This window comes from Sceloporus occidentalis, unplaced genomic scaffold (assembly GCF_023333645.1).
Source record: "Sceloporus occidentalis isolate IW3139 unplaced genomic scaffold, rSceOcc1.0.p SCAF_2, whole genome shotgun sequence".
Classification (NCBI taxonomy): domain Eukaryota; kingdom Metazoa; phylum Chordata; class Lepidosauria; order Squamata; family Phrynosomatidae; genus Sceloporus; species Sceloporus occidentalis.
In genome coordinates, this window is record NW_028316982.1 from 250,292,414 (window position 1) to 250,319,736 (window position 27,323).

The window sequence follows — 27,323 nt, forward strand, 5'->3', positions numbered from 1 at the left end:
CCCCGGAAGCCTTTGGGCGGGTCGAGTTTGCTGCTGGAGCGGAGGCGGCGTTTGGGCGCCCTTTCTGGGCTCGGGCGGCGGCGGCGGAGGAGCAGCAGCGCAGTGCGTCTCTGCGAGGGAAGGGGCTCCTTTGGAGGGAGAGGGGTGGGAACCCTCTCCCTCCTCCTCCTCCTGGCCATGTTGCTGCCGTCCGACGTCGCCCGCCTCGTCCTGGGTAAGCGCGCTCCGGAGGAGGAGGGAGGGAGGGAGGGAGGGCGGCCCCCTGTCTGTCTGTCTCTCTGTCTCTGTGTGGATGCATAGAGTATAGTGTATAGACAGTGGGCCCTTCCTGTTCGTCGAAGGCAGGAACTCCCAGTCAGAGCATCCCCTTTGACAGATGGCCATCCAGCCAAGGAGGGAGCTTACGCACTTCTGGGAGCTGGAGTTTGTTGTGGCTCCAGACCTGGCAGAAGAGGCCAAATGCCTCACAAAACGACACTTTCCAGACTCCCACAGCACTGAGCCAAGGCAGTTAAAGCGGTATCAAACTGGGTTATCTCTGCAGTGTAGATGCAGCCATTATGCCCAACTCATGGCAGCCCTGTGGGTGAGGCCTCCCCAGTGCCCCCTTTCCTCCACTGCTCTGCTTAGGTCTTTAGATTCAGGCTTGTGACCTCCTTGGCTGAGTTTAATTAACCATGGCTCAATGCTATGCGATTCAGGGGTTTCTCATTCTCTGAGATACAGTGGACCCTTGTTATCCGCTGGGGTTTGGTTCCAAGGTCCCCGTGGTTAACAAAATCCGTGGATGCTCAAGCCCCATTAAATGTAATGGCAAAGCAAAATGGGAAATCATATATAAAAAATGGGAAATCAAGGTTTGATATTTGAAATTTATACTTTTTTTTGGAACATTTTCAAACCGTGGATGCTTGAATCCATGTATAAAAAAATCCGTGTATTAAGAAGGGCCAACTGTATTTAGCTTCAGATCGCAGGATTCCCAAGGATGGATCCATGGCAGTTAAAGCAGTGTCAAACTGCATCTTTTCTGCTGTGCAGATTGAGCCAAAACTGAGCTTTGCACCATCTACTCAGTTCAATTAATCTGCCATTAAATGACTGGGTCCCAGTCCTGAGAAAAGAGCGGGATACAAATAAATATAATACAATAATGCCAAGGCCTTCCTTCCACTGACCTAAAAGACAAAGGTTTAATAGCCACATAACTCCTATATTCAAGCTCTGCTTGTTTTCTTTTCCTGAAACTGCCTTCATGTTTGGTTTGCAGTTAAAATCTCACTCACAATAAGTAATTCTCTGCTTTGGTTTATCTTTCTTGATGGTTGTTTTGTGTTAATGTATTTGAAGAAGGCATATTAGAAAAATAGCCCTAATGACTTTGCCCTCCCATGGAGAGAGGCCACTCTGGAGTTACACTGGATTGTATGTGGCACGGCCCATTCTTTGTGCGCAGGGAACTGTCACCAGTTGCAGCCAAAACGGATAGAAGAGCATGAACTCCCCAATGGGGATTCACTTCTCTGATCATGAACAACTGAACGCAGTCACAAAAACCTACCTTTGCAGCCTGGCAGCGTCTCAAGGTGTTTCCGAGGCACTGCAGATTGGGACACTAGAGAATGACATGTCTGGTGCTTTTCCAGTAGTGGAGCTCATTGAAACAAGCAGTTAAGGCAAGACCCAGAGGTGCTGTGACTGGAAGGACTCTGCAGATGCCATTGCCCAGCACCCTGATCTCAGAAATGCTTTGAGGGACTTACTGGCTGCAGAGGCAGATTTGGGGTGGAGGGGACTGGCATTGTCATATGTAACTATGACATCTCAGTCCCCACAGTTATATTAACAATGCAGGATTTTGGCTGTAAAACAATTATTTAGGTTACTGATTAGGCTCCATAGTATTTAAAATACACTTGCAAGTGAAAAACTGGGAACTAATAGCTAACTTCAAAGATATATAGCCGTGTCAGTTTGTAGAATCAGTGTGTAGAGAGATCCTATAGCACCTTTGAGACTAATGAAAGAAAGAAGTTGGCAGCGTGAGCTTTCTTAGATTTAAGTCTACTTCCTCAGATGCATTAACTTCAACTTCGTAATAGTCTGGAGCATGTATTTGGCGTAGTTTCTGGTCTCTTAGGATGCATGCATCATTTAAACAGCATTTTAGATTGTAAGCCTGAGGGCAGAGAACCTTCCAATTAAAAAGACTGTATGTACAGCGCTGTGTAAATTTACAGCGCTTTATAAATAAAGGTTAATAATAATAATAATAATACCTCCAAAGTGACCCGAAGCAGGTTTATTTTGGCCTGTCTGTATGGGCCCTGAGTTACTTTTGAGTGAGTCCTAAACAGAGTCAAACTTGCTTATCATTTCTAGTTGGACCATTTTACTAAAGTTTTCCTTTGAAGTTTGTTTTTCTTAGTCATAGGTGGCTAATTGTGCCACAAGACACACACTTCTGACTGCTTGGATTAACATCACTGCGCTTTTGGAGTTTCTTTAGAACTTTAAATGCATTATGTGCTTTGTACAATGAGTGTGTTTCTTCTGAGGGAATATCATCTTAAGAAAGTATGTCCCCTTTCGATCACTGGTGGACCTCATAAATTTCATAAGACAATGAATACTGAGATGTGGTTTGCTATTGCCTGTCTCTGAGTATACCCTACAACACTCGGTGTAATCTCCCTTCAGATCAGGTCTGGCTCTGCTAAGATACCAATATCATTTCATGCCTTCCCTGTATTTAGGCCAAACTCTTCCATTTGGCAGGTGGAGAATTCAGAAGTGGAAACTTCCCCAAGGCTGCCTAGAAATGCATACTTCTGACTTCTCTTGCCTTTTGATCCTTTCTGTAAAGATACTGAGTGTAATTTAATGCTGTTTTAGTTTATTACAACAACAACAACAACAAAGAGTCTCATGGTCTCTGAAGCACTGGCAAGTTTTATATGGTATTCTCTTTCATGGACTCCATTTTTGATGAATCTGATGAAGTGGGCTGGAGAGCTTGGAAGCCTATGCTCTCATCACCCAGATTACTCTGTGCTTAATGGCGTGTGTGTGTGTGAGAGAGAGAGAATAAGGTGTACAGTAGGCTAAAACCATATAGTCCCTTCCCAGGTTGGATGTTGAACAATATACATGCAGCTCAGGTGCATGACCTGAGTTTAAATGTTTAATGTTATGCCCTTATGTGACTGTCCAGTGAAATCGGCATGCAAAGATGCAATTTTGCACTCCCTGCCTCCCATAGATAGGGGGGGAAATGAGGGAAAGTGCTTTTATATTGGTCTTTAAGTAGAGAGACAGGTCATCCTAGTCTTAAAAGTTTTGGTTTTATAAAATTGTTAGAGGTGATGAAAACATAACTTCAAAAGAAAAAGACAATCTGAAGTAACACTAAACAAGAAAACTGGTGGATGGACAATGGATCAGTGTCCTTACTCTTTCCCCTCATTTTACAAGTACTTGATTTATGGAGACTTGATAAGCAGTATCTTTACTTGGAGCTCGTTACTTGCATTTACTTATATAGAAATTGACTTATATAGTTATTCAATATATGTCATGTAATATCTAAATTCTGTAACTTATGATAAATGAAGATCGGTCTTCTGCCTATTGGAGGATTTTTGGATCTCCAGCTTTTCATAATAGTTTTTCCAGCTCTCTTACAGGAACAACAATGACTTTGAATTTAAACCTTTTAACTTGAACAGTGCATTAGCAGTCGTTCATTGCCAGCCCAATATCCTGAGTCAGTTGCTTCTTTTTAATCACTTTATTTTATAGTGCAAGAAATGCCATTTGGAAACAAATCCCTTAATTAACATGAGTTCATCTGAAACAACTTGCTTTAAAAAGAGGTTTTTTTTTAAAGAGCCCTATATTGACGTAATCCTGTACTCCTTTATATAGGCCACAAACTTGTCGTTATAATTCCCAGAGGTTTTTTTTTAATGGAAATCATAACGAAGCCTAATAACTTCACATAGATAATGTTAAAAAGCATTAAAACATGGTTTGTCAAGCTTTTTGATACAAAAAATAATGTTTCACGGTTTTAATATAAGCAGGATTCCATTTTCCCCATTAAAATGTTAACTGGAAAAAACTTGGTTTAATCCAAAAAGGGGAGGGGGATTTTTGTTCTTTTTTTTAACTGTTTTTTTCTGAGCCTGGTTTATGTTACAGCATAGCAATAAAAGAATGTGTCACACCTCTTACTAGTACAGGCCTGCACAAGAGAGGGCTCAGGGCCCACATGCGGCCCACCAAAGGATTTTGGGTGTCCTGGTAGGGATGTGGAATGATTTCAAGGCTCCTCCGCTACTCTGCCTCCTCCTGAGGAGAGGGCTATACAGAGAAGGAGGAGGAAGGGCGAACACTCCCCCTACAAGGCTCCTCTACCACCTGGCTTTCTCCTGAGGAATAGGCCAAGCAGTGGAGGAAGAGGCAGACAGGTGAACACTCATCCTGCAAGGCTCCTCCACTGCTCAGTTTCCTCTGAAGGAGAAGACGGGTTGTAGGAGAAGGATGGGCAAATGCTTGCCCTGCAAGGCTCCTCCACTGCCCTGCTTTGTCCTGAGGAGAAGGCCAGGTGGCAGTGGTGAACACCCGCTTTGCAAGGCTTCTTCACTGGCTTTCTCCTAAGGAGTAGGATGGGTGGAGGAGGATGGGCAAATGCTTGTCCTAGTAGGTTCCTCATTTCTCTGTCTTTCTCCTGAGAAGTCTGGGTGGCAGAGGAAGAAGAGGGGCAAACGCTCACCCTTCAAGGCTACTCCATCATTTGGCCTTTTCCCAAGGAGAATTGTGGGCGGAGGAGGAGAAGGACAAGAAAAGCTCCCCTGCTGCTTAACTTTCTCCTGAAGAGAAGGCCAGGCAGAGGAGGAGGGATTAATATTAATTAATCTAATTAACATTATTAATTAATGTTTTGATTAATTTAATTAAAACCTATCTGTGGCCCAAAGAAGTTTAGCCTATTTTAATTTTGCCCCCTACCTACTGCCAAGTTGTGCAGGCCTATACTAGTTCATTTTTTTACATTGGTTTTAAGTAAACCATTTTCAAAATATAAAAATGCCACAAATTTTCAATAAGAACCGTGCATAATTGACATTTTAAAGTAACAAATTGTTAAACTAAAAATCATAACTCTTCTTATTAAAGCACTTAATAAATTTCCCTTGCTATTTAAAAAAATACAATGTAACTTCTTTTGTGGTACTTACAAGCTATGCATATAGCTACCATTTATAAATTATTGGTGTTTGTAAAATTGATTAATTCGGGAAACATACCATAAATGCCTTGCTGGCTATGAGCAGTCTAGACTGATGTTTTACTCAACTTTTGTCTTTAATCATATTAATATACAGAACAGAAAACAACGTTTTGTCTCTTGCAGGCTATTTACAGCAAGAAAAGCTTTTAGCCACGTGCCAAGCATTTATATTGGAAAGTTCAGATTTAAAAGAATATGCAGAACATTGTACAGGAGAAGGATTTGTGCCAGCTTGTCTATTGGTGAGTTTGTGTTTGTGAAATTGGTGACTATCCATTTGTATAAGACTGAATCTTGCTATAGTTTGTAAGAGAGTTCAGTATGATTTGTACAGTATTTGAATTTAGGATTGATTGGAGTACCACACCCCTCCCACACAATGTGAATATTGGTATACCAATATAGATAGGTTGTTTGGTAAGGCCACATTCCTGATGCACTTTAACCATTGGGCTATTGATAAACTAGACCTTTTGTAATATATTGTTGATGGCATTCTTTAATTTAATGCTGTTTTGTTTTCCTTAGTCTCTGTTTGGAAAAAACCTAATCACCATACTGAATGAGTATGTAACATTGAAATCCAAAGGTAAGTACAGTAGGGGCAAAGAAACTGGGAGATGTGAATAATAGATTTATTACTGGCATTTAGCTAATATTGAGGGGACATGCTAATCATGTAAAGTTACATTAATTTTACTTAATTTGTACTCCACATATGTTTCAGAACAAGTCAAAGGCAGATTTAAAACACAAAAAATATCATTTCCCCGAGAAGCTAATTTGCAATGTCTACTCCACTGTGAAAAAGTCCAAAACAGTCAGTGAGAACACCTAAGGAGGAAGGTCTCAGATATTGCCCAGAGTGCACAAGAGAGGAATAAGAAAAGGCAGCATTTATGTAACATATATCTTCCTTGTTCCAATATTGGCAGTTATCTGCCAAATTACTATTATGTTAAAACTGAGGGCTTTTTTATTATTCTCAGTATAAAGAAAGTGAAATATATTTAAAGGAAACACTACTGCCTAACTGTGGATCAATATTTGGCTTCTATAAAACACATTAAAGGGGGCCTAAATATCTAAAGACATCAAATCCTGTCTGATCTTGGAAGCTAAACAGTGGCAGGTTATAGACCGCCGCTTTGAGGTGGTCTGCCGCCGCCGCCGCTTGCTCCGTAAGGGAGCCGTCGCAGCCACACTGCGTGGCTCCCTTGCAGAGCAAAAAAGAAGCTCCAAAATGGAGCTTCTTTCTGCGGCACCTCTGTGATGTCGCGAGGCGCCGCTGGCGCATTCGCGACGTCACATGCACCGCGACACGTTTGGACGCACAGCGTCCGATACGTAAAGATGGCGGCGCCCGTATGAACAGGGCGCTGCCATCTTGTATGTATTCTATACGTACTAGGGTTAGGGGGGTGCGGAAGCACCGTCCCTTCCTAACCCTAGTACGTATAGAATACGTACTAAATGGCAGTCTGTAACCCGCCAGTGTCAGCCGTGGTTAGTACTTGGATAGGATCCTGACAATGAACACCAGGTGCTGTAGGCTGTACAAGTGGCCATCCATATCCATGGATTCTACATCCATGGGTACAACCATCCATAGCCTGAAAATGTATATTTTTAAAAAATTCCAAAATGCAAACCTTAATTTTGCCATTTTATGTAAGAGACACCATTTACTGTATCATTGTATATAATATGACTTGAGCGTCCAGAGTTTATGGTATCACAGCGGGTCTTGGAACCAAACCCAGCAGATACCAAGAGCCTACTGTTTTTGAAAGGAACTGGCAAAATTATCTCTTAATATTTCTTGCCTAAGCAAACTGGTCTGGTGTAGTGGTTTGAGCATTGAATGATAACTCTGGAGGCCAGCATTCAAATCCCCTCTCAGCCATAGAAACCCATTGGGTGACCTTAGGCAAGTCACATTCTCTTAATGGATGGCAATGCCAAACTCCCTCTGATGAAATTTGCCAAGAAAACTCGATAATAGATTCACCTAGGGTCGCCATAAATTGGAGATGACTTAAAGGCACAGCAGCAACAACAAGCAAACCCTATGAAATTCATGGGTTCACCATAAGTCAACACATGAGTTGAAGGCACATACACACACAGCACATTAAAACATACTTTTAGCTCTGTCCCAAAGAAGTGTTGGTGATGATCATTGGTACCTTGAGCTTTAGGATTTTACAACAAGAAAATATTTAGGATGCAATAAGGCTCAGCTTATTAAGAGTGTGTGCGTGCTGTGTGCCTTCAAGGTATTTCTGACTTACCGTGACCATAGGGAGAACCTATCATGAAGTTTTCTTGGAAAGATTTGTTTAAAGGTGTTTGCCATTGCTTTTCCCCGAGACTGAGAGCATGTGGCATATCCAAGGTCATCTAGGTCCAGTTTGAGATTGCTTTAACTGCCCTGGCTCAGTGCTAGGGAATCCTGGGAACGGTAGTTTTGTGAGATATTTACCCTTTTCCGTCTGAGAGCTCTAGTGCCACAGTATACAATTCCCAGGGTTCCCTAGCACTGTGCCAGGGCAGTTAAAGCAGTCTCAGACTGGATTATTTCTGCAGTGTCTTTTGGACCCTAGTGAGTTTCATGGCCTAATAGGAATCCAACCCTGGTCTCCTGAGTCCTAGCCCTAGCTTCTGGCTGCTCCTGGATGCCCGTCTGCTTCTTCTCCTGGTCTTGTGAGTTGATTAAAGGTATTTCAGTCAAAATTGTTTTTAAAATTTTTGTCTAATGTCATTTTTTAAAAGAAGCACCAAATGATGTTCCTGCCATGATGTCATCCTTATGGAAGAAGTTAGACTACACACTTGCGCAAATCAGGTACTTTGTTTTCACATGCAAATAATAGTTCACATTTCATAGTTTATCTGTCTGCAGTTAGTTTCTTCATATGTTTTAAATTCCTGTTGTGTACTAATTGTGGTGAGGTTTTTATATGAATTGGTTGTTCATTGGGCTGAAGTCCCTAATATCCCACATTTTATAAAATTGAGCCAAAAGCTTTGTCAGATCAGGGTCCCTAACTAGAAAAGTGCCAGAGAGATGTCCTAATGGACACAACTAGTGGCCTAGTGGCGGAGTGATTAAATGGCTGTACAGCAGCTGTACCACAAGGTTGTGAGTTCAATCCCTTGGTTCCATGGTTGACTCAGCCTGGCAACCTTCCATAGGTTGCTAAAATGAGTACCCAGTGTGTTGGGGGTAATCATCTTACACATTGTAAACTACAAGAAGAGAGGTGTCCAGAGCTTCCGTGGATTCTGTTAAACGGGATCATTTTGAGTTTGTTAGTACCGAGGAAGTGGACAAGATCCTTGGAAGCGTTAGGAAGACAACATGCTCTCTCGATCCCTGCCCCTCATGGCGAGCAGCTCAGGGGGGGTCTGCGGTGACAACCTTGTTGCACCACATAATTAATACATCTCTAAGAGAGGGACAGTTTCCATCTTCACTGAAATTAGCAGTTGTAAAACCTCTGCTGAAAAAACCCTCCTTAGATCCCCTGATTCATAATAACTAACGGCCTGTATCACTGCTGCCTTTTTTGGGGAAGGTGATTGAGAGAGCGGTTGCCTTCCAGCTCCAGGCACTCTTGGATGAAACGGATTTTCTAGACCCATTTCAAACCGGCTTCTGGGCAGGCTATGGAGTTGAGACTGCCATGGTCGCCTTAGTCGATGATCTCCGTCTGGGCATGGACAAGGGAAGCGTGTCCCTGTTAGTGCTTTTGGACATCTCAGCGGCTTTCGATACCATTGACCATGGTATCCTTCTGGAACGCCTGAGGGAGTTAGGTACCGGGGGCACTGCGCTCCAGTGGTTCTGTTCCTACCTCTCGGGCAGATTCCAGATGGTGCAGCTGGGGGACGTTTGCTCCGATAAGAGGGCGCTTACATCTGGTGTCCCTCAAGGAGCTATTCTGTCCCCCATGCTATTAAACATTTACATGAAATCGCTGGGAGAGATCATCCGGAATCACGGGGCGCGGTGTTATCAGTACGCTGATGACACCCAAATATACTTCTCTGTGTCTCCGACTGATGCAGTGACTAGGGATGGCATCTCTCCTCTAAATGCCTGTTTGGAGTCAGTAATGGGCTGGATGAGGGAAAACAAACTCAGCCTGAATCCAGAGAAAACGGAAGTACTGGTGATAGGTTCATCGGGTCCGGGTAGTGGAATTTGTCCACCTGTCCTGAATGGGGTCATGTTCCCCGTGAAGGACTCAGTTCGCAGTCTGGGGGTGCTTCTGGACTCGTCGCTCCAATTGACATCTCAACTGGATGCGACGGTCAGAAGCGCTTTTTATCAGCTTCGGCTGATACGCCAGCTGCGACCCTACCTGGATTGAAGGGACCTTGAAACTGTAGTACACGCTCTGGTAACCTCTCGATTGGATTTCTGTAATGCGCTCTACATGGGGCAACCCTTGTACCAAACCCGGAAGCTGCAGATAGTGCAAAACATGGCAGCGAGATTGGTCGCTGGTGGTTCCAGGTCAGACCATATAACACCTATTTTGAAAAATCTCCATTGGCTGCCTATTTGCTTCTGGACACAATACAAGGTGTTGGTTATTACCTATAAAGCCCTAAAAGTCTTGGGCCCAGGGTACTTGGAGGACCGCCTCTCCCCATATAATCCGCCCCGCACACTCAGGTCTGCAGGGAAAAACTTGCTGGAGGTCCCAACTAGGCGTTATGTGAGGACCTCGCAACGGGCCTTTTCAATCTCGGCCCCGAGAATATGGAATAATCTCCCTGATGAGCTCCGCTCCACCACATCTTTGGACTTGTTTAAGAAGATTCTCAAGACCTTCTTCTTTTCCCAAGCTTTCCCCCCATGAGATGTGACTTTGGTTTTCCTCCTCTATTTGGTAACGACTCTGGCTATGTTTTTCTGGATTCCCCTACTCAGCTACTCGAGTATTAGTTTTATATGCTGTTTTATATCTTGTTTTATCTGTTTTATTGATTATTGTAATTTTATCTGGATTTGTACGCCGCTTTGATCTGACTTGGAAAAGCGGGATAGAAATAAACTTTTATTATTATTTATTATTACTTAGGGCAGTGGTTCCCAACCTGTGGGTCGGGACCCCTTGGGGGGGTCAAATGACCCTTTCATGGGGGTCACCGAAGACCATTGGAAAACACCCATTTAATTACAGTTATGAAGTAGCAACAAAAATAATGTCATGGGTTTGGGTCACCACAACATGAGGAACTGTATTAAAGGGTCACGGCATTAGGAAGGTTGGGAACCACTGACTTAGGGGGAATGCTTAAGTGCACTGATAAGCAGTATAGAAATGAAATTGCTATTGCTATTGCTATTCTAACTGTTGTCAAAATTTCTTCTGATTTCCCCCAATTTTATATGTATAAAAATAATAAAACCTTAATGACTGCAAACTGTAATTGTAATGATGTATTATGTAAAACTGAAAACTACTCCTACTGAAAAGGCACAAAATCAGTGACAAAATTATAAACTGATATTAATCTTTGATTGTAATTTTTTTAAACTGTATATTATTGTATTATTATACTCTAACTAGTTCATAGACAGTCTACATGGGTAGTGTTTTGTATTCTAATTTAAACTGGTAATTTCATTTTTTACAGAATCATGCAGATGTCTAGTGGATTCGCTGCTCATCAACGGAGTATGTGTCATAAGTCATCTATATTATGTGATTTTGGTTTCACCAATGAAACCTTACCGTATTTACTTGGAAGACAGACCCACTGATTTCAGTGAGACTGGTTTTAAACTAAGGACTTTGGGTGGCAGCCTTAATGTGTTATGCTGTGTCCACAAAATGTCTATAATGAACTTTTAACAACAGTGGATATAAACTAGTCTGTGTAGCTGGGGAAATTTTACTCTGTAGTTTCTATAAGCTTGTATTCAGAATGGCCAACAGTAAAGAACAGTGGAAGGTACAATTCAAAACATCTAGAGGACCAAAGGTTCCTTGCCCTTTTGTGAGGGGAAATTGTCTCTTTGGGGTTCAAAGAGTGGTGCTTGTAGGAGAATGAAGACTGCAGTTTATATGGAAGTTCAGTTTTCAGCATTTGAACTGAGCAACCTGACACTGATGCAAACATAGAGTTGACTATTGTCGTTTTAAAAATCATCCAAGAAAAAATAAATAATGATGTATAAGCAATCATTGGTTCCTGCAAGCACCAAATAAGAACTAGCACCAAATAAGAACTAGTAATGATAACTTTTTCTCTACCTTATTGTTAAAAGTAACGACACCAGTTAGGGGCGAAACAGACAGGCAAGAAAAAGTAGCTGGAACCTGCATTTTCTGGAAGCAGGTCGAAACCACACCAGCTGCTCCCAAGGCAGCCTGAATGTGCATGGCCTGACTGCATGGCGCAGTGTCAAGCTGCACGGCTGGGCATTTTTTTGTCACCTCCCCAGCATTCATGCGCACTGTCACACAAACACACCAACGGCGAACACTGCTGCCTAGATGTCATCCCATTGGATGGCTCCCTCTTTGATCGGCCACACAGTTGCACCTGCAATCCTTCACTGGTACAGGGCATCGGAGTATCTGTGCCCAGTAAAACACTGGCAGAGCACAAAATGTCCCCCATATGCCTCTTTCACTTGCCTTTACCCCATGCCCCCTCTTTGACTGTCTGGTTTGTGTATGTTATACCTATATCCATTAGAGGGGTCACACTTTCACTTTTTTGCATTGGCACCCCGACCGCTTGAGTACGCCAGCTCAGTTCCTTTAAAATGCGCACTTGCACCAATTCATTTATATGCAGCTTTAGGCTTAGGGTTAGGATGGATTGCTCCTTCAGAACCATTCTCACATCGAGGTATTTATATGTACGATCAAAGATTTGCATTTTCAGTGCTAAAGTGGAATCGTCCAGCTTCTTTTTGCTCCAGTTTTTAGCCCAGAGTGTGGTTTCAATCCGGTTTCTGCCTGCTTTAAATGCATGCATTATCTAAACGCCCCACCTTCAAAGTGGGTGGAAACCTCTTTATTTGGCCTGTCTGTTTCATCCCTTAGTCACAGTTATGGAGTGAAGGAACAATTGGTTTGATTTCTGTCCCACAATTAACCTTCAGAATACACACACACACACAGAGTCATCCCAGTTTGCGGGCGATCCATTCCGGACACACAGACACCCTGTGAAATAAAAAAATTGCAGATATTCAAGCTTCATTCAGTATAATGGTGGCGTGCTCCTGCGCGCATGCACCATTTTGTCCCTCCTCGCTTCCCATCTGTGGAAATTTAAAACTGAACGGGAAATTTGCAAACAGGGAGAGACAAAGTGTCTGTGTGTGTGTAATTTGTGTGCTGCCTTTCTCCTATATTCAACCCAAGGCTGCTCAAAAAAGATACTTTTTAAAAAGTATAATTTTAAAAATACATTTGTAAACATCACATAAATATAAAAAGTTAAAAATATTAATATTATACTAAAAATGTAAAACCATTAAAAACATACAATAGCAAACACCCCAATAAGAAGCTCCCCTGGGTGCAGTTAGATATTAAAAGCCTGCTTGAAGAGAAACTACCTGCCAGTGAAAGAGGAACAGGGCCAAGGCCAATCTAGCCTCTTGTGGGAGGGTGTTCCAAAGGGAAGGAACAGCCACTGAGAAGAATCTAGTAAAGAGGCGGCTTGGGAAATCTGACTGTCTTTTGAGATGGGATCTTATTTTATTATAAACCTTCTTTTAGGCCGCACAAGAAGTGCAATTGCAGATATGAAAAAGCAGAAGTGTCTTCAGCAATCATCATCCTCAAATTTAGGAATGTCATCTGTCACTCATCAGCCAGGACAACTGAATTCTTTTCCAATGACAGCCACACAAGTTGTTCTTAAACCTGTTATAACTCCAAGTCCAGCTCATATTAGACCACTGGGTTCTTCATCTGCACATCAGGGTGAAATTCAGGAAAGCCATGTTGGTGGTACGTTTAAACTTTTTATAGATGCTTTGTTTTTAATCTTCTCTCTGTGTGTGTATATGGTTAGAATGAAAATGCTAAGAAATCCACATGGCTGTAGTTGAACTGCAGTAATGACATTGCTTTTCTGGTACTGAAGTGTGGGATGGGTTAAAACCCTGCTTCCACTGAAAAAAGAACATGGTCTGAACCCTCATAATTTTGCAAATTGCTCTTTTTTTTTTCCTTGGGGAAAGAATTCCTGTTCTCCCCCCTCCCCCATGCAATCACATAGTGCCATTGTCTTCTATTGTATTTTCAAGTTGACTTTGTGTGTTGCAATGAATAATAAAGTGGCACATATGTTAGTTTTAAAGATGTTTTTTTAATCATTATCTTTGCTATGAACATCACAGAAAACCACAGTTTATACCTTAAGAATCTTAACCAGTAGCAGTATGTGTATCACTCAGTTCTTGTTTTTAAAGCAGAAGATTCTCTGAATTTGGTTTCTACCTTTCAAGAACGGAAGCTTCATTCAAGTGTGATGTCTCCTGGAAAAAGGAAAAGGTAAATAATCATCTCTCGGCTGACGTGTTCATAATTTCTGCACTGTCCTAGATGCATGGCATTAAGAATCTTTTGTGTTTAATAAAATCCATAGACAGCTGCACAGGGAAATGACATGTGTTCATGTTACAACACTAGATTGATCCTGCTCCCCCTTTTCACTCTCTTGTGGAGCTCTCAGTCTTTTAATCTTGTCTCCTAGTAATTTGTAAGCTTTTGAAACCATACAACAGATACTGCAAGAGGCATGGATAGATGATGGAAAGTGTGACTTGGGTAATTAACTATTTGTTCTAACTCCAAGTATTTCCTGTTTCTTTTAAACATATGAAATATTTCAGTGACTCCCAGAAGAAAAAAAACATAGGATCATCTGGATCACAGTCATCTGACTGTGACTTGCAGGATTCTCTCACAGCAGAAGAAGAAAGCTCACCCATGGAAGAAGAACGTGAGCAGCTAGAATTTATCGATGGTGACCTTCCTGTAAGCTATTTTCTAAAAAACTGCACAATATTTTTTTTCACTCTTCTCCCCTCTTTTTCATTTTTCACTTCTTAACATTTGGATATGATCATTCCATACAGTTTAAAAATACATGTAAATAAGCAGGTTTTAAAAATAAAAACTGTCCAAATCTGTCCTTTTTTGCGGGTTCTAGATATATTTTTGGCCAGATTGGCACATTTTATAATCATGAAGAGTTTAGATGTCAGTTTGTTGCCAGTAAAGAACAAATATGTAGAATGAGAATTTAACTGAATAGTTTATTTTAGAATTTTGTAGAAGTAGGGTAGCCTTCAATTACTGTGTAGTTAGTAAACACAATTGGCATAAGTTGACCTTATGCTCTCTCCTTTTAAATTTTCTTGCAGGTGTGATAATATACTTAGTTAAATTCTTGTAGAAGGATTACTTTCATGTGAGGAATATTTGGCAATGTCTATGATATTGCTGACTAACATGTGAGTAAGAATTGCTATAGAAATAGAAGCCACCAAAGATCTGAAGATAAATTATTTGAGTACTTAGAGAATTACTGTTTCTGTTTTGGTAATTATAAAAAAATAACTTGGAACCATTTTAAATACATTTTCTAGCAAATGATTATTGAAAATGCCAGAGAGAAAATTCTGAGCAACAAATGCCTCCAGGAGAAGCTTGCTGAAAATATTAACAAATTCTTGGGAAGGTAACATATTTTGCTTTAAACCTTTTCCAGGTCCCTAAAGTATTTGTGAAACTTGCTAAACATTTGTAATCGTGTTTTCCAGTGATGGTAATATTTCTCAGGCAGCAAAGCAAGCAGAGAGTGGTCCAACAATACAAGAATCTTCAATTGATGAATTCCTTGACCTTCAGGTAAAGTACCAAAGCCTGATATATAAAACATCTGATATATTAAACATATTTGATGCTTGGTATGTAGAAGTTGCCAGTGTGGTGTAGTGGTTTGAAAACGGGACTACAATTCTGGAGACCAGGGTTCAAATCTTCACTTGGATGTGGAAACCTGCTGGGTGACCTTGGGAAACTCACACTCTCTCAGCCTCAGAGGAAGTGAAAGGCTCACCCCCTCTGAATACATCTTGCCAAGAAACCCCTGTGATAAGTTCTCCTTTGGGTCACCATAACTAAAAAAATGACTTGAAGGCACACAACAACAGCAGCAATGTAGGAGAAGACTCATGCTGAGCAGTTATAAAATACAAACATTGATTTCTCTCTCTGAAGTAGATCTGAACAACTTGAGACCCAACAAGTGAAGTTGTACACCACCACAGTGTATATGACAACCACAATGATTTGACAAACCCCGTGTCTTACTGGGACAGCAACATCAGGGATCTTGCATTGCGTAGGGGTTGGCAAAGTACAGGCTGCATGCTAAAGCTTTCCTTCCCCAGTAGTTTTTGTGGCTCTCCCCAGAGTCTGTGAAGAACTCACTAAAAACTGAGCAGTTTCACTCCCTGAAGCCTCCAAGAACACATTTAACACAATTTCCATTATGTTAACACATTGGTCATTTAACACAATTTCCAGAGGGATATGACACAAATTTTACACTCTTACGAGCCTTGTTTCAAAACAGGAAGTCACTATCTGGGCACTTACAGTTTTGAAAAAAGGCTGATTCAGATTTAAAATTAGATGAGAAGAGGCTGGGATGAAATTATCAATCCTCTGCTCCAGAGGCTGAGAGCAGAAATTTTTAGTAATAATAATAGCACCACCACCACCAATAATAATAGTGGTTGTTGTTTCTGAAAGCAAAATTAGAGGATGGAATGTAGGATAAAAATGTAGTAGCAGCCTCTGGGCTCCTGAAGGTAAAGCATTCTGCAAACACCTGGAAATTGCCCACCCTATCCCTAGCAAGTGACAAGACTTTTGTGGTGGGCTACATTTAGCATAGAGGATTACAAGTTGTTTTAGCCTGCTTTAAAGTAAACACAGGAACCAGCTCACCAGAAATTTGACTGGTGTGGTTGTAATTAAAATAAATAGGACTGCATAAGAGAATGAAAAAGTAAAATTGGTTGTGCTGACTGGGGGGGGTCATGGGGTATCTGGGAACTCCAGCCCTCACATAGTTAGTTTTCCAAGCTCAATATGATTTACTGTATATACTCAAAAATTGACCCCAAAATCCTGGGTTGACATATCCACGGGTCAGTGTACGTCGTGGACTTTAACTCTTATTTAAAAAGGAACCATTCCCTGGTGAAAGGCAAGAGTGTAATTTATCCTGAAAGCACTGACCTCCCTTTACTCTCTCATCCAAGTCAAGTATATACGGTAACTAAAAAGATTCATGATAGGGTCTATCCAAGATGGTTGCAGTAGTGTTGGGGTCTTCTACTGTTAAATTTCTATACTCTGTGGAAGTGAATGGTGTTTTCATAGGATATCTAGTGACAGTACATTTGGTGTAAAAAGTTGAGAATCTCTTATCTGAAATGCCTGGGACCAAAAGTGTTTCAGATTTTGGATTATGTATTTATTTATAGATTTTGGAATATTTGGATATGCAGCATAATATGTTAGAGTTAGCGCCTAAGAGTAAACATGAAATTCATTTATGTTTTATATGCACTTCATACACATATGTACACATACACTTTATACACATAGTATGAAAGTAATTTTATACAATTTTGTACAATTTTAAAATAATTTTGTGTATGAAGCAAAGTTTGTGTATATAAAACCATCAAAAAGCAAAGGTGTCACTGTCTCAGCCACCCATGAAAAGGTTTTGGATTTGGAGCATTTTGAATTCCAGATAAGGGATACTCAGCCTATACTGAAGACAGAACAGAAAAGGAAATATTTAGATGTTAGAATTACATTTTAAGTAGCCTACACTACTTATTTTATAATGCAGAGACTAGTATTTTATATCATTCCATTGAAAAAAAGTATGGTAACTGCAACTATAATACAGATTCTAATCTTTGTAACATGGCTAGTGCCCCTTCAACTACTGTTACTGAGGCAAGCATGCCTGTTTTGGAATTCCTTTCAGATTTTTGCATTAGGGCATATTTCCTATGTTGGTTTTTAAAATGCATTTTCTAGTGAAAGTGTTGTATTAATAGATAATTGAATTCTCAATTATTTTTGCATATCTACTTTAGCAGAGTGAAATTCACATGACGGAAGAAGCTATCCAGGAGATTCTGGAGAAAACTGAGTCAGATCCAGCATTTCAAGGGCTCTATGATATATTTGATTTTGGTATGAACTATTCCTCACTTTACCCTGAGCTCAAGGGCAATCCTATACCCAGTTATCTCTGAGAAAGCCCCATTGAACTCAGTGGGACCTACTTCTGTGTAGACTTGTATAGAGTGCATTGTAGAGTGCTTAAATGTTGACCAGATGTGAAGAACTAAGGCCTTCCAAATACTTTTTAACCTACCACCTCCTTTAATCTATGATTGAGAAAAGTGCAGTCCCTATGGCATATGAAGCCCCCTAAGCCCCTCCAAAACAATTCAGCCTAAAGTGTCCCCACATGCCCCCTAAAGGTGATAGGAGACATTTTTTCCAACTTGAAATGACCATTTCTATAGTTGCTTGTTATAAAAGGCCTCAAAGTTATTGAAAACTGACTGTCACCTATTTGTGACTCTAATTATTAATAATAACATGGTGCAGAGATCATTTGATAGATAAGAGGACTTTGCTCATTTTTGCCCTAGTCTGATTGATCAAAATGACTTCAAGGATCATTTTAATAAAACAATAATATGGTTGATTAATAATTTTTAGCAAAATTGGGCACACTTCCTTTTTATTATTGTTGTTTTCATGTTTGTTTATAACCCACATTTTTTCCAGTTTGGGATTCAAGGTGGTTTACACCTTTTTACATATAAAAACAGATAGCTAAATTTCACACAACACAAGGTTAGAAGATGAATCAATTTCAAATATAAACCCTTTTTTTAAAAGCACAACAAAGTAGCAGAAATTCCAGCCTATTGTTTAGATGGGATGAGACTAATACAGTCCTCATAGTCCTGTTGAAATGTAAAGTTCTTCACCAGTATGAAGAATTAGAGTAGGGATGGTGTTAGTCTAACTTCTCTGGGAAGGTAGTTCTAGAGTCCAGCCTTTTTAAATGTAACTTCTACACCTTTTATCAAATTTTGGCATATCCCCAATTTTCTTTTCCACCCTCGTTTAAAACAGGTAAAACCAAAGGGAATAGAAATGCTCCTCATGGTATTTCTACACAGGGAGGAGGAATAGAAAATGCAATCTTGGTGGATGAAGAAAACCTAGAAGCACTTGAAAGTTATATTGCAACAAAGGAGCTTGGTAAATGCTTATTATTATTATTATTATCATTATTATTATTATTATTATTATTATTGCTAATAGTATTATTTTTTGGTTAAGCACATTCTTTTTAAAAACAAGGTAAACATTCCTGTTTGGTGTTAGGGCTGAGAACTTCAATTGATTTTCCTCTTTTTTGAGTATATTACATACATCTGTTGGAATTCCATCTTGTAATAGACCTGTGACAAAATCATCAGGCTTACATGTGAAAGAAAGCATCCCATTAATGTAGATGGGATTTCTGGACAAATTGCCTTAAAAAGGAACATCTGTGTCTGTGAAATTTCCATTTAACTTAGAAAATACAGTGCACCCTTCCCTTACGCGGGGATCCATTCCGAATACACATACACCCCGCATAAGGAAAAAAACGTGTAAAGTCAAGCCCCATTAGAAGTAATGTGGCTCGTGTCCGCAGCATGTTGCAGGGAATGCGTCACAGGCACGCGCCCCATTACCTCTTCCTGGTGCACCAAGGCTTCTTCTGGCGCAGGTTTCCAGTCTATGCTGGGAGCTGCGTAAGCTGCACCCGCCTATAATGTGGGCGCACTGTACAAGCACTGGCAGTCTTTTTATATCCTAATGGTTTCTGTTGTTTGACATGTAACTAAGGTCCAAAACACAATGCAGAAATAAACTGCCCTGACTCAGTGTTAGGGAATAAATGTAGTCTATTGTGGCACCAGAGCTCTCTGACAGAGAAGGCTAAATGTCTCATAAAACCACAGTTCCCAGAATTCCCTAACATTGAGCCAAAGCAGTTAAAGCAGTCTCAAACTGGATTATTTCTGCAGTCTATATTGGACCTAACAGAATTTTCCTTCCCCCCCCCCCCCCATAAAACAGCTTAAAATGTTTGTCTTTAGACTTTGGATCTTAAATGCCACCCTGATAACAAGTTTGTAGGAGATTATAGTATATTTGGGCAACATCTAAGCTTCATCTTGATATAGAGAAAATATAGACAGAGCTGGAAGAAAACCATTTGGTTTTAAACAGCATGTTGGATGAGGCTGGAGCAAGGGAGGGCATTATTCTGAGAGTCTTATTGAAACCTTTACATTCTACCTGTGATAATTTTGTCTTGCAGCAAGAAGGATTCAATCTAATTTTGCAGTAGTTTTTAAGCATAGTGCTCTAGTCACTTGTACATGTCTGTTCTGGCATAACATTCCTTAATATCACAAAAGAGGTGACTTTGATTCAAAATGTTATACACTCATCTGACCTAGTACTGGACAAGTTTAAAATCTGTCAGTTTTTACTGAAATACTATTGCTCTTTTTGTAGGTGATAATTCTCAAGGATGCCTGCCATACACAGATGATTCAAAAGAGACATGCATCCTGAAGACTGATTGTAATGGTAGTGATGGGACTATGGCAGAACATCTGAAGATGCAAGTTGTAGCCACCGGAGAATTTCCTGGGGGCTCTAAAGAGACGAGTGACAGTGATTCAGTTGAAACACCTGGATGTAAAAATACCCTTGAATCTGGAGATACTCAATTCACTCATCCAGAGTTCACTGGTGGGCACAATGTAGGAACTTACAACCAACAAGGAACAGCAATAAGAGACTGTGAAATGGAAAAGGACCTATTATGTCAAGGTGTTCAACCCTTACCTGATTTGCAGTATGATCATTTGGTTGCTCCACAGACATCACTAGCTGGTAGTGCCGAATGTTGCTCAGTGCCAAATAATATATCTGAAAAGACAAATGCAAAATTGCTAACCCCTCCAAGAACTGGTGACAGTGAAATTATGAAAGGATATATAGTCAGCCCTATCCGTTCTGCAGAATCAGAGAAAAATCTGGCGCAGATAACGAAGCAATCAATGATGATTCCTGAACCTGGTCCACAAAACCAGAACTGCCCACCTCTCTCTCACTGTCAAAGCCAGGAGAAATTAGAATCTGATTCCAGCACAGCACTTGGGAATACATCTGATCCAAATTCTGTAGAAGTCCAGCTTGGTGTTGTAGATACTTCTAACAGTCTTCATTCTGATGATCTTCCTGACCATCAAGAATCCTGTTCAAAACACCAAACACAGAATTTGGAGGATTCAGGGATTGCACAGGTAGACATGCAAGAGCCATCATCTACAAAAGCAGATGCTGACAGCATGTTTCTGGCTTCTGACAGTGAGATGCATACAGAACTGTCTACTGAAAACAGCTCTACTTCACCCACTGTGTCCCATTCTCCTGCTCCAGTGGGAGAATCAAGTCCAGGTAACAAAGTTGCTGCTACTGTTTCATCTAGTAGTCAAGCCACAAATGTAGATCCCTCCAGTATAGTTTCTCTAAAAATTATTATTAGTGATGACCCATTCATTTCATCAGATATTGAACTGAACAGTGCTGTTTCCAGCATCACTGGAGAAAATATGCCAACTATCATACTGTCTTCCCCAGGTCAATCACCAGCCAAGATGACAAGGCCATCCAACTGCAGAACTTCAGAAGAGAGTGAAAAGATAGGCGATGCAGCATTGATGGAGCAGAATCTTCTTGTCCTCCGACCTCAAGACTCTATTGCAAGTACACTCAACGTACAGAATGAAGAGTGTGCTGTTTTTTCAATTTCTGGAGCATCGAATGTTGCCAAGGACGGGGGATTTATACAGCTAATGCCAGCAACAACTGCATCCTTTAACAACTCCAACAATGTTTATATTGCCACCTGTGTGACTGAGCCAGCAGCTTTGAGTACAAATGTCACTTCATCCAATTTGGTTGTGTTGCCTGGGAGTTCAACAGCTCTTGCATCACAGGTTCCTACACCACAGCAGTTACGGACTCCTCCCAGAACAAATAACTTGTTTACCATGAATCCACCAATGTCTCCAAACTTTCCACAGGGTAACTTTTGCTTAATAATCTCCACTGCTGACACTTGTGCTAGTATTAGTAATAGTTGTCTTAATATTTTAAAAAGCTAGCACTTGGATAGTAATAATGACCCCCAGTTGAAGGTAACATATGATCAATTGTGCTATGGTGGCCAAATGGAAATGACCAATTGATTTAAAAAAAGATTTCCCATGTGCAAAAATGTACAAAATTTCCCATGTACAAAATTTGAAGCATGGATGAGTTATAAATGAACTCTATTGCTACAGCCAGGGAAAACTCAAATCATACACACATGACTTCCTCTACACACCAGAGGAAGGCTGGACTACTCTGTGTGGAAGCACTTACTCATATCTAAGCCAGCCCTTAGAGAATTTACCATTAAGTTATTCTTTATATATGTTGTGGTTCTTAACAGCTAGATGTCTTAACTTAGTGTCAGTAATGTGCTTAGCATTCTGTTTGTTTAGGTCATGCCCCATTGTTCTTCTAAAGAGCTTAAAAATGCTTATAGATGGTCCCCTGGTAGTGTGCCTTCCCAGTAGGTCAAAGGTCCAGACTTGCTTAGCTTCATTAAAGGATCAGAGGATGATCAGAAGGACATAACACAGCTCTTCTACTGACTAAGCCAGGGGTAGGCAACCTTTTTCAGCCGGGGGCCGGGTTGCTATCCCTCAGACAACGGGGGCCGAAGCCAAAAAATAAATAATATATATATATATATATATATATATATATATATATATATATAATTAAATAAATAAATAAATAAATAAATAAATAAACCAGGACAAATGTAGGACAAAATTTTCAAATAGAGGACACTTTTTTTAAAATTAAAAAAAAAAGGGAGGACACACAAAAATTTTTGCTGATTTTTAAAAAATGTTAATATAAATGCATGTTTTGGAGGCTTCTGTAGACAATTGCCGCCCTTGCCCGCCGCTTGCCCCCTTGCCTGCTGCTTGCCCCCCCTTGCCCGCCTCCTCCTGGTAGGCCAAAGGCTCCGGCGGCAATCGGCGGCAGGACCAGGCTGGGGCCGGTTCCAAGGCCTTGCCGGGCCACATCCGGCCCGCAGGCCGCAGGTTGCCTACCCCTGGACTAAGCAGATCTTTCCCTGTAAACTACTGAGAAAGCAGTCTAAGATTCTCTTAGCTTTCTTTGACAAACATTCTACTGCTCACTTGAGTCCATTCATTTTTAGGTTCTGCCATCATAATTACATCTCCAGTACAGCCTGTATTACAGGGCATGGTGGGAATGATTCCTGTATCTATCATGGGACAAAGTGGAAATACATTTTCAGATCCATCCCCACAGGTAAAATGCTACTATTCAGTCCCCACAGTTTGTTTCATTCTTGAGCAAATTTCATGAGGAACCTTCAATTATATTTCTTTTGCTTTTTCAAGATTCTGCACCTGCCAATACAGGCTTCTTTAGGGAGGGGAATTGTTCCTAAACTACCTCTCCCTCCCAAATCTCAGAGGATCCCAAGAAATAAGTCAAACACAGGTAAGCTGGTGTTGATGCTACATAAAGGAAAGCATTGATAAATCATCCATGCTAATCTTATTTTTTCACTATGGACACAATTCCTTAATTCTAACTGTGATTCTTGGAATTGTCCTTTTCTTTCACATGAAGCTATATTAAAAGGACTTTTGAAAGGGTGTTGTCAGTTGCAAAGAAACCATATTTTCTGGGTTAATGGGTAACTGTTTGTTTTTCATAATTATATTATAGGAAGGATGGTGCCGAGTGGATCAGAAACTGTAAACTGTCCTGGTTCCCAAGTACAAAGGTTGGTTGAGACCCATTTTAGGCCACATAATTGTTGTCTGTTCCCAGCATCCCTGATCAGGCATAACTGTAGAGAAACAGATACAGTTAACGGTCATTTCTACGCTTTGAAGAGATAATATTTAAGCACTGTGGTTGTGGAAGTTGCTGGCAAACATAAAAATGATGACTGAATAGTTCTTGTGTAGAGAAAAAGTATTTTGCCTCAAATGTACGTATTTCAGGGTTTTGGGTTTTTTTTAATTAATTTTGAAATCGTTGCTTGCAGCAGCAGGAACTTACAATGAATGAAAGTTTTCATCAACTGGTTGCCTTCCATTTGTTGTTCAGACAACTTCAGGTTTTGAAAAATAGTGGCAAATTATTAGTGTTTAAATGAGGCCTCATAATTTTTGATGGGTGGAAGAAGTTTTCTCCCTGCCTGTTGTCATTCACTGCATGTTTTCTTCCTGTTCCATTTGGAGGCATGTTCCTTGGTCTAGGAGGCAAATCCCTCCTCCTTTCTAGAGGCAGTCTCCTTGCCTGTTTTACTTTTTCTTTTGAAAGTAAAGCTTGCTGTAGTAGAGAGTGAATTAAAAATAAAGTCTATGCCACTTCATAAGTTAAAATATATGTGTGTGTACCTCTCTTCTCTTTTCACTCCCATAAATGAAGCAAAAACTGAACTATTCAATTTGAAAAGCTTGCAAGGTAAAATATCCTTCTTAAACTATCTTGGTATTACTGCTTGTCAATATGTCTAACACATTTATAGCAATGATCAGTAGATTTTTAAAAAAAGCCAAAAAGAAAATATTGAATCTCTACTATTTTTCCTGTCAGAATTGGAAACTCAGACAAGAACACCTGTGGAGATGTAAAAAAGAAGCTGGAAGTTGTTGCTGGTGACACCACAAGTTCCATTTCCAAACAGAGTGAGAGTCACAGAAGAGTGCTGTGCTTTGACAAGGCCCTGGCTACTCCAGTAGGCAACACACACGTATCACAGAAAGAAAGGAAGGAAAATCCTTTAGTCCCTGGAAATTCTCCCAATACTGTGCTTTCACCTGCTAAAATCCAGTCCAGTAAGAAGGAACGTGAGAGAACTTTACCTAGGATTTTATGTAAGCCTGACATTACTAACAGAAGTTCTGCTGTGAAGGAAATTCAGTCCGAGAGGAAGAGTTCAGGTCCAGGACTGGCCTCAGATGTGTTAAGAAAGCAGACAGCGAATAAAGAGAATGAACTAGAAAGTACTGTTGACAGAACCCCCCAAAATCAAGAGGTAGCAACCTTACCCAGTAGCCAACAAAATATTAGTCTTCAAAATGAGAAGAATAGCTCTTTATCTCAAGAACTGACTAAAAAACAAGGCCTCCAGTCAAATACAAATAGCAAAAATTCAGGAGTTTTGCCTTCCAAGGAGCCAAAAAAAGATCAAGGAAAATCTCCCAACCAGTCCCATTCTTTGACCAGTCCTTTGACTAAACAAGCTGTGGAAATATTCCATGACATTCAGAGGCAGAGCCCTGCTAGTAAACAACCTGAGAGTGTGGATTTGCCGGTGCCCCGTACCCCTTCGGGAATGGGTGATAGACACTCTGATGATTCTTTTGATATTGTAAGGACACCAACATGTAGACGGTACAGTGAGGACAGTACAACCCCTAGGATCATGGTCCCTCCAGCTACTCCTGACTTGCCAGCCTGTAGCCCAGCAAGTGAAACTAGCAGTGAAAATAGTGTTAGCATGGCTGCCCACACTTTGATGATACTTTCACGAGCTGCTATTGCAAGGACTAGTGCAACTACTCCTCTTAAAGACAATACCCAACAGTTGAAGTCTTTAAGAAGTGCAGCCAAAAAAAGAAAGCAGGAAGATTTGGTTGAATGTGAAAAGAGTTCCCGCACAGCTAATAAAAAAGATCTCCAGAACTTTACAGTGCCAATAAAAAAGAAGAAAGTAAAGGTAAGCAGATTTATTGTTTTTTGATACAATAACTTGGAACTGTTTCTGTAACAACCATTAATTCCAGTATCTCATGAAACAGGCAAAATAGGAAATATAATTTCCAAAAATTGTCTGCAGTAGGGTTTACAATTATCTTCCCTAAATCACTTGGTGGGCATGTGCTTTCGAAGGAAACATTTGGCCAGGGTTGAGCTAGGAAACAGCTTTTTCTCCTTGATGTTTTCTTTCTTTTGTGCCTTTAACCATGGGGTCCAAGTGCTTGGCCTGGCCTGTTTGATGGATGGAAACACATTCTTCTTTGGTTGCAGACCAAAAACAAATAAAAAGTTGCTTTTGTATTAACATAACATGACGTAGATTTTTCCAGCTAAGAAATGATCACTTAACCAGTTTACCATGTACATCCCATCCCCAGCATTAGGCTGTAATAAGCTTATATACAGTAAACAAAACTAGAGAAGAAAAAATCCTAATGATTGTTGATACAGTAGATAATTTAAATGTCAAATACAAAACAGTTCATTCCACAAGTTAGGCCTTGAATGACAAGAGTGTTGATATTTCTTGTTAGCTTAGTGTTAACTTACTGCTAGTTTCATTATCGTGCTTGTACAATCTCTCAGAAAATGAGATAAGTGTCACTGGTTTGAACAAAGCAATTCAGTACTTGTAAGCTTAAATCTATACATCTTTACAAATCCTCAGAATCTATACATTCACAGTACCTATGTATTTCTCAAACTATCTCCAGTGCTGAATGGCACAATATCATTTGAAACAGAGGAACATTTCACAAGCTTTTGCAGTGACTTAGGCAGACATTAAACATTGGATATGGCTTGGTCTGCCAGTATAGATTTTCAAAAGGTGAATATATTTTGTGGAAATAAAATGTGTGGAGCTAAAGGGTTTTTAAACGCTTAAATTTTGTTTTCTTGTTTCAGCAGAAGAAGCTCCCAATTGCCTTTCCTGCTGGTATGGATGTGGATAAGTTCTTGTTATCGCTGCATTATGATGAATAAATAGCAATCTCCTTTTAATACTTGCTGACACATTCAAGAGGAGAGAACAAATTGAACTGAGGCTTGAGATGCACACTCAGTGCATTGCAATTCTACTTCTTAAGACAGTCAAGGAGGTTCTTTCAAAAGTTGTTAGGTGCTTATGAATAAGGGAGCTCTTAACTGGCTCTGTGTTAAATTTACACAGTTGTACTTGGTGGAATGATGTAAATATTGTACAGTTGTTAACGTTGTAAAACAACAAGAAACTATTTTTAACACCAGGTGTTGGTTATTTTCTGCCAAAATGTGCACATTATCAGTTGAAACTGCTTTTTATAGTGTGAAACACCCATAATATGCTTAGAGAGAGGTATGTTCCATTGAATAGCGAAGTTTATACTGAAGTAATTGTACTTGGGATGAATGCCTACGACAGAATCTAACCAAGCTTCAGACAATTGGTTTTAGCTGAAGAACAGATAAGAGTTAATAATTGGCCCAAGACTTTAACAGATACCTAGTAAACTCTAAATCTGACAATTTAACTCTTTTTGTATTGAAGATTTTTTCTGTTTCCCCTTCCCCTGTCTTCTCTCTATGTTGCAAGTTTGTTTCAACAATGGCTTTTCAATTTTCTTACTATGCCTAGGAATTTGAAGAGGCATTTTTTTTCTATTTAACTTTTAAAATACACATATCAATACCAGTCTGGTAGTCTGCATTTTTTAAAAAGCTGCTACTGAATTGGTTCAGGGAGGGGTGCATTCATGTCTTAAAGTTTTTTAGTCGGTTTAAATAGAACAAATGTAACTTTGGAGGCTATTTTCCCCAGTACTTGAGGGGCAAGGGGACACAAGACACAGCGATAGGCAGTAATCGGGCTAATAGTGTAAGAACCCAACAGTAGGCAGAAGAAACCACAAAATTAGATGGAGAGAGAGATTCATGCTTTTCAGTGTCCCTACACTAATGCACAGAGCATAGGAGACAAGACTACATGTTACTCTTCT

General features: G+C 40.2%; 1 protein-coding gene across 8 annotated transcripts; it reads left to right on the forward strand.

The window, feature by feature from the left end:
* Nucleotides 1-29: 29 nt before the first annotated feature.
* Nucleotides 30-26,594, forward strand: NPAT (nuclear protein, coactivator of histone transcription). 8 transcript variants are annotated; one of them, XM_089512701.1, is made up of 19 exons: nucleotides 30-214; nucleotides 5,420-5,538; nucleotides 5,825-5,885; nucleotides 8,072-8,144; nucleotides 10,952-10,992; nucleotides 13,057-13,290; nucleotides 13,755-13,836; nucleotides 14,178-14,322; nucleotides 14,937-15,028; nucleotides 15,111-15,198; nucleotides 17,478-17,577; nucleotides 18,538-18,666; nucleotides 19,981-20,931; nucleotides 21,115-21,561; nucleotides 22,760-22,875; nucleotides 22,968-23,070; nucleotides 23,302-23,359; nucleotides 24,181-25,306; nucleotides 26,254-26,594. In XM_089512701.1, the coding sequence occupies exons 1-19, from the start codon at nucleotides 178-180 to the stop codon at nucleotides 26,329-26,331; spliced, it is 4,080 nt and encodes a 1,359-aa protein (XP_089368827.1). In that variant the 5' UTR covers nucleotides 30-177; the 3' UTR covers nucleotides 26,332-26,594. The 8 variants fall into 8 exon arrangements, with proteins under 8 accessions (XP_089368827.1, XP_089368830.1, XP_089368823.1 ...); XM_089512704.1 differs by having other exon boundaries at nucleotides 19,981-20,301; XM_089512697.1 differs by having other exon boundaries at nucleotides 19,981-21,561.
* Nucleotides 26,595-27,323: the final 729 nt, after the last annotated feature.

Coding starts and splice junctions, on each gene's coding strand:
- NPAT (XM_089512697.1), top strand. CDS start 178: ATGTTGCTGCCGTCCGACGTCGCCCGCCTCGTCCTGG. Junction 15,199..17,477: donor ATGAATTCCTTGACCTTCAG/GTAAAGTACCAA, acceptor TATCTACTTTAG/CAGAGTGAAATTCACATGAC. Junction 17,578..18,537: donor CTATGATATATTTGATTTTG/GTATGAACTATT, acceptor CGTTTAAAACAG/GTAAAACCAAAGGGAATAGA.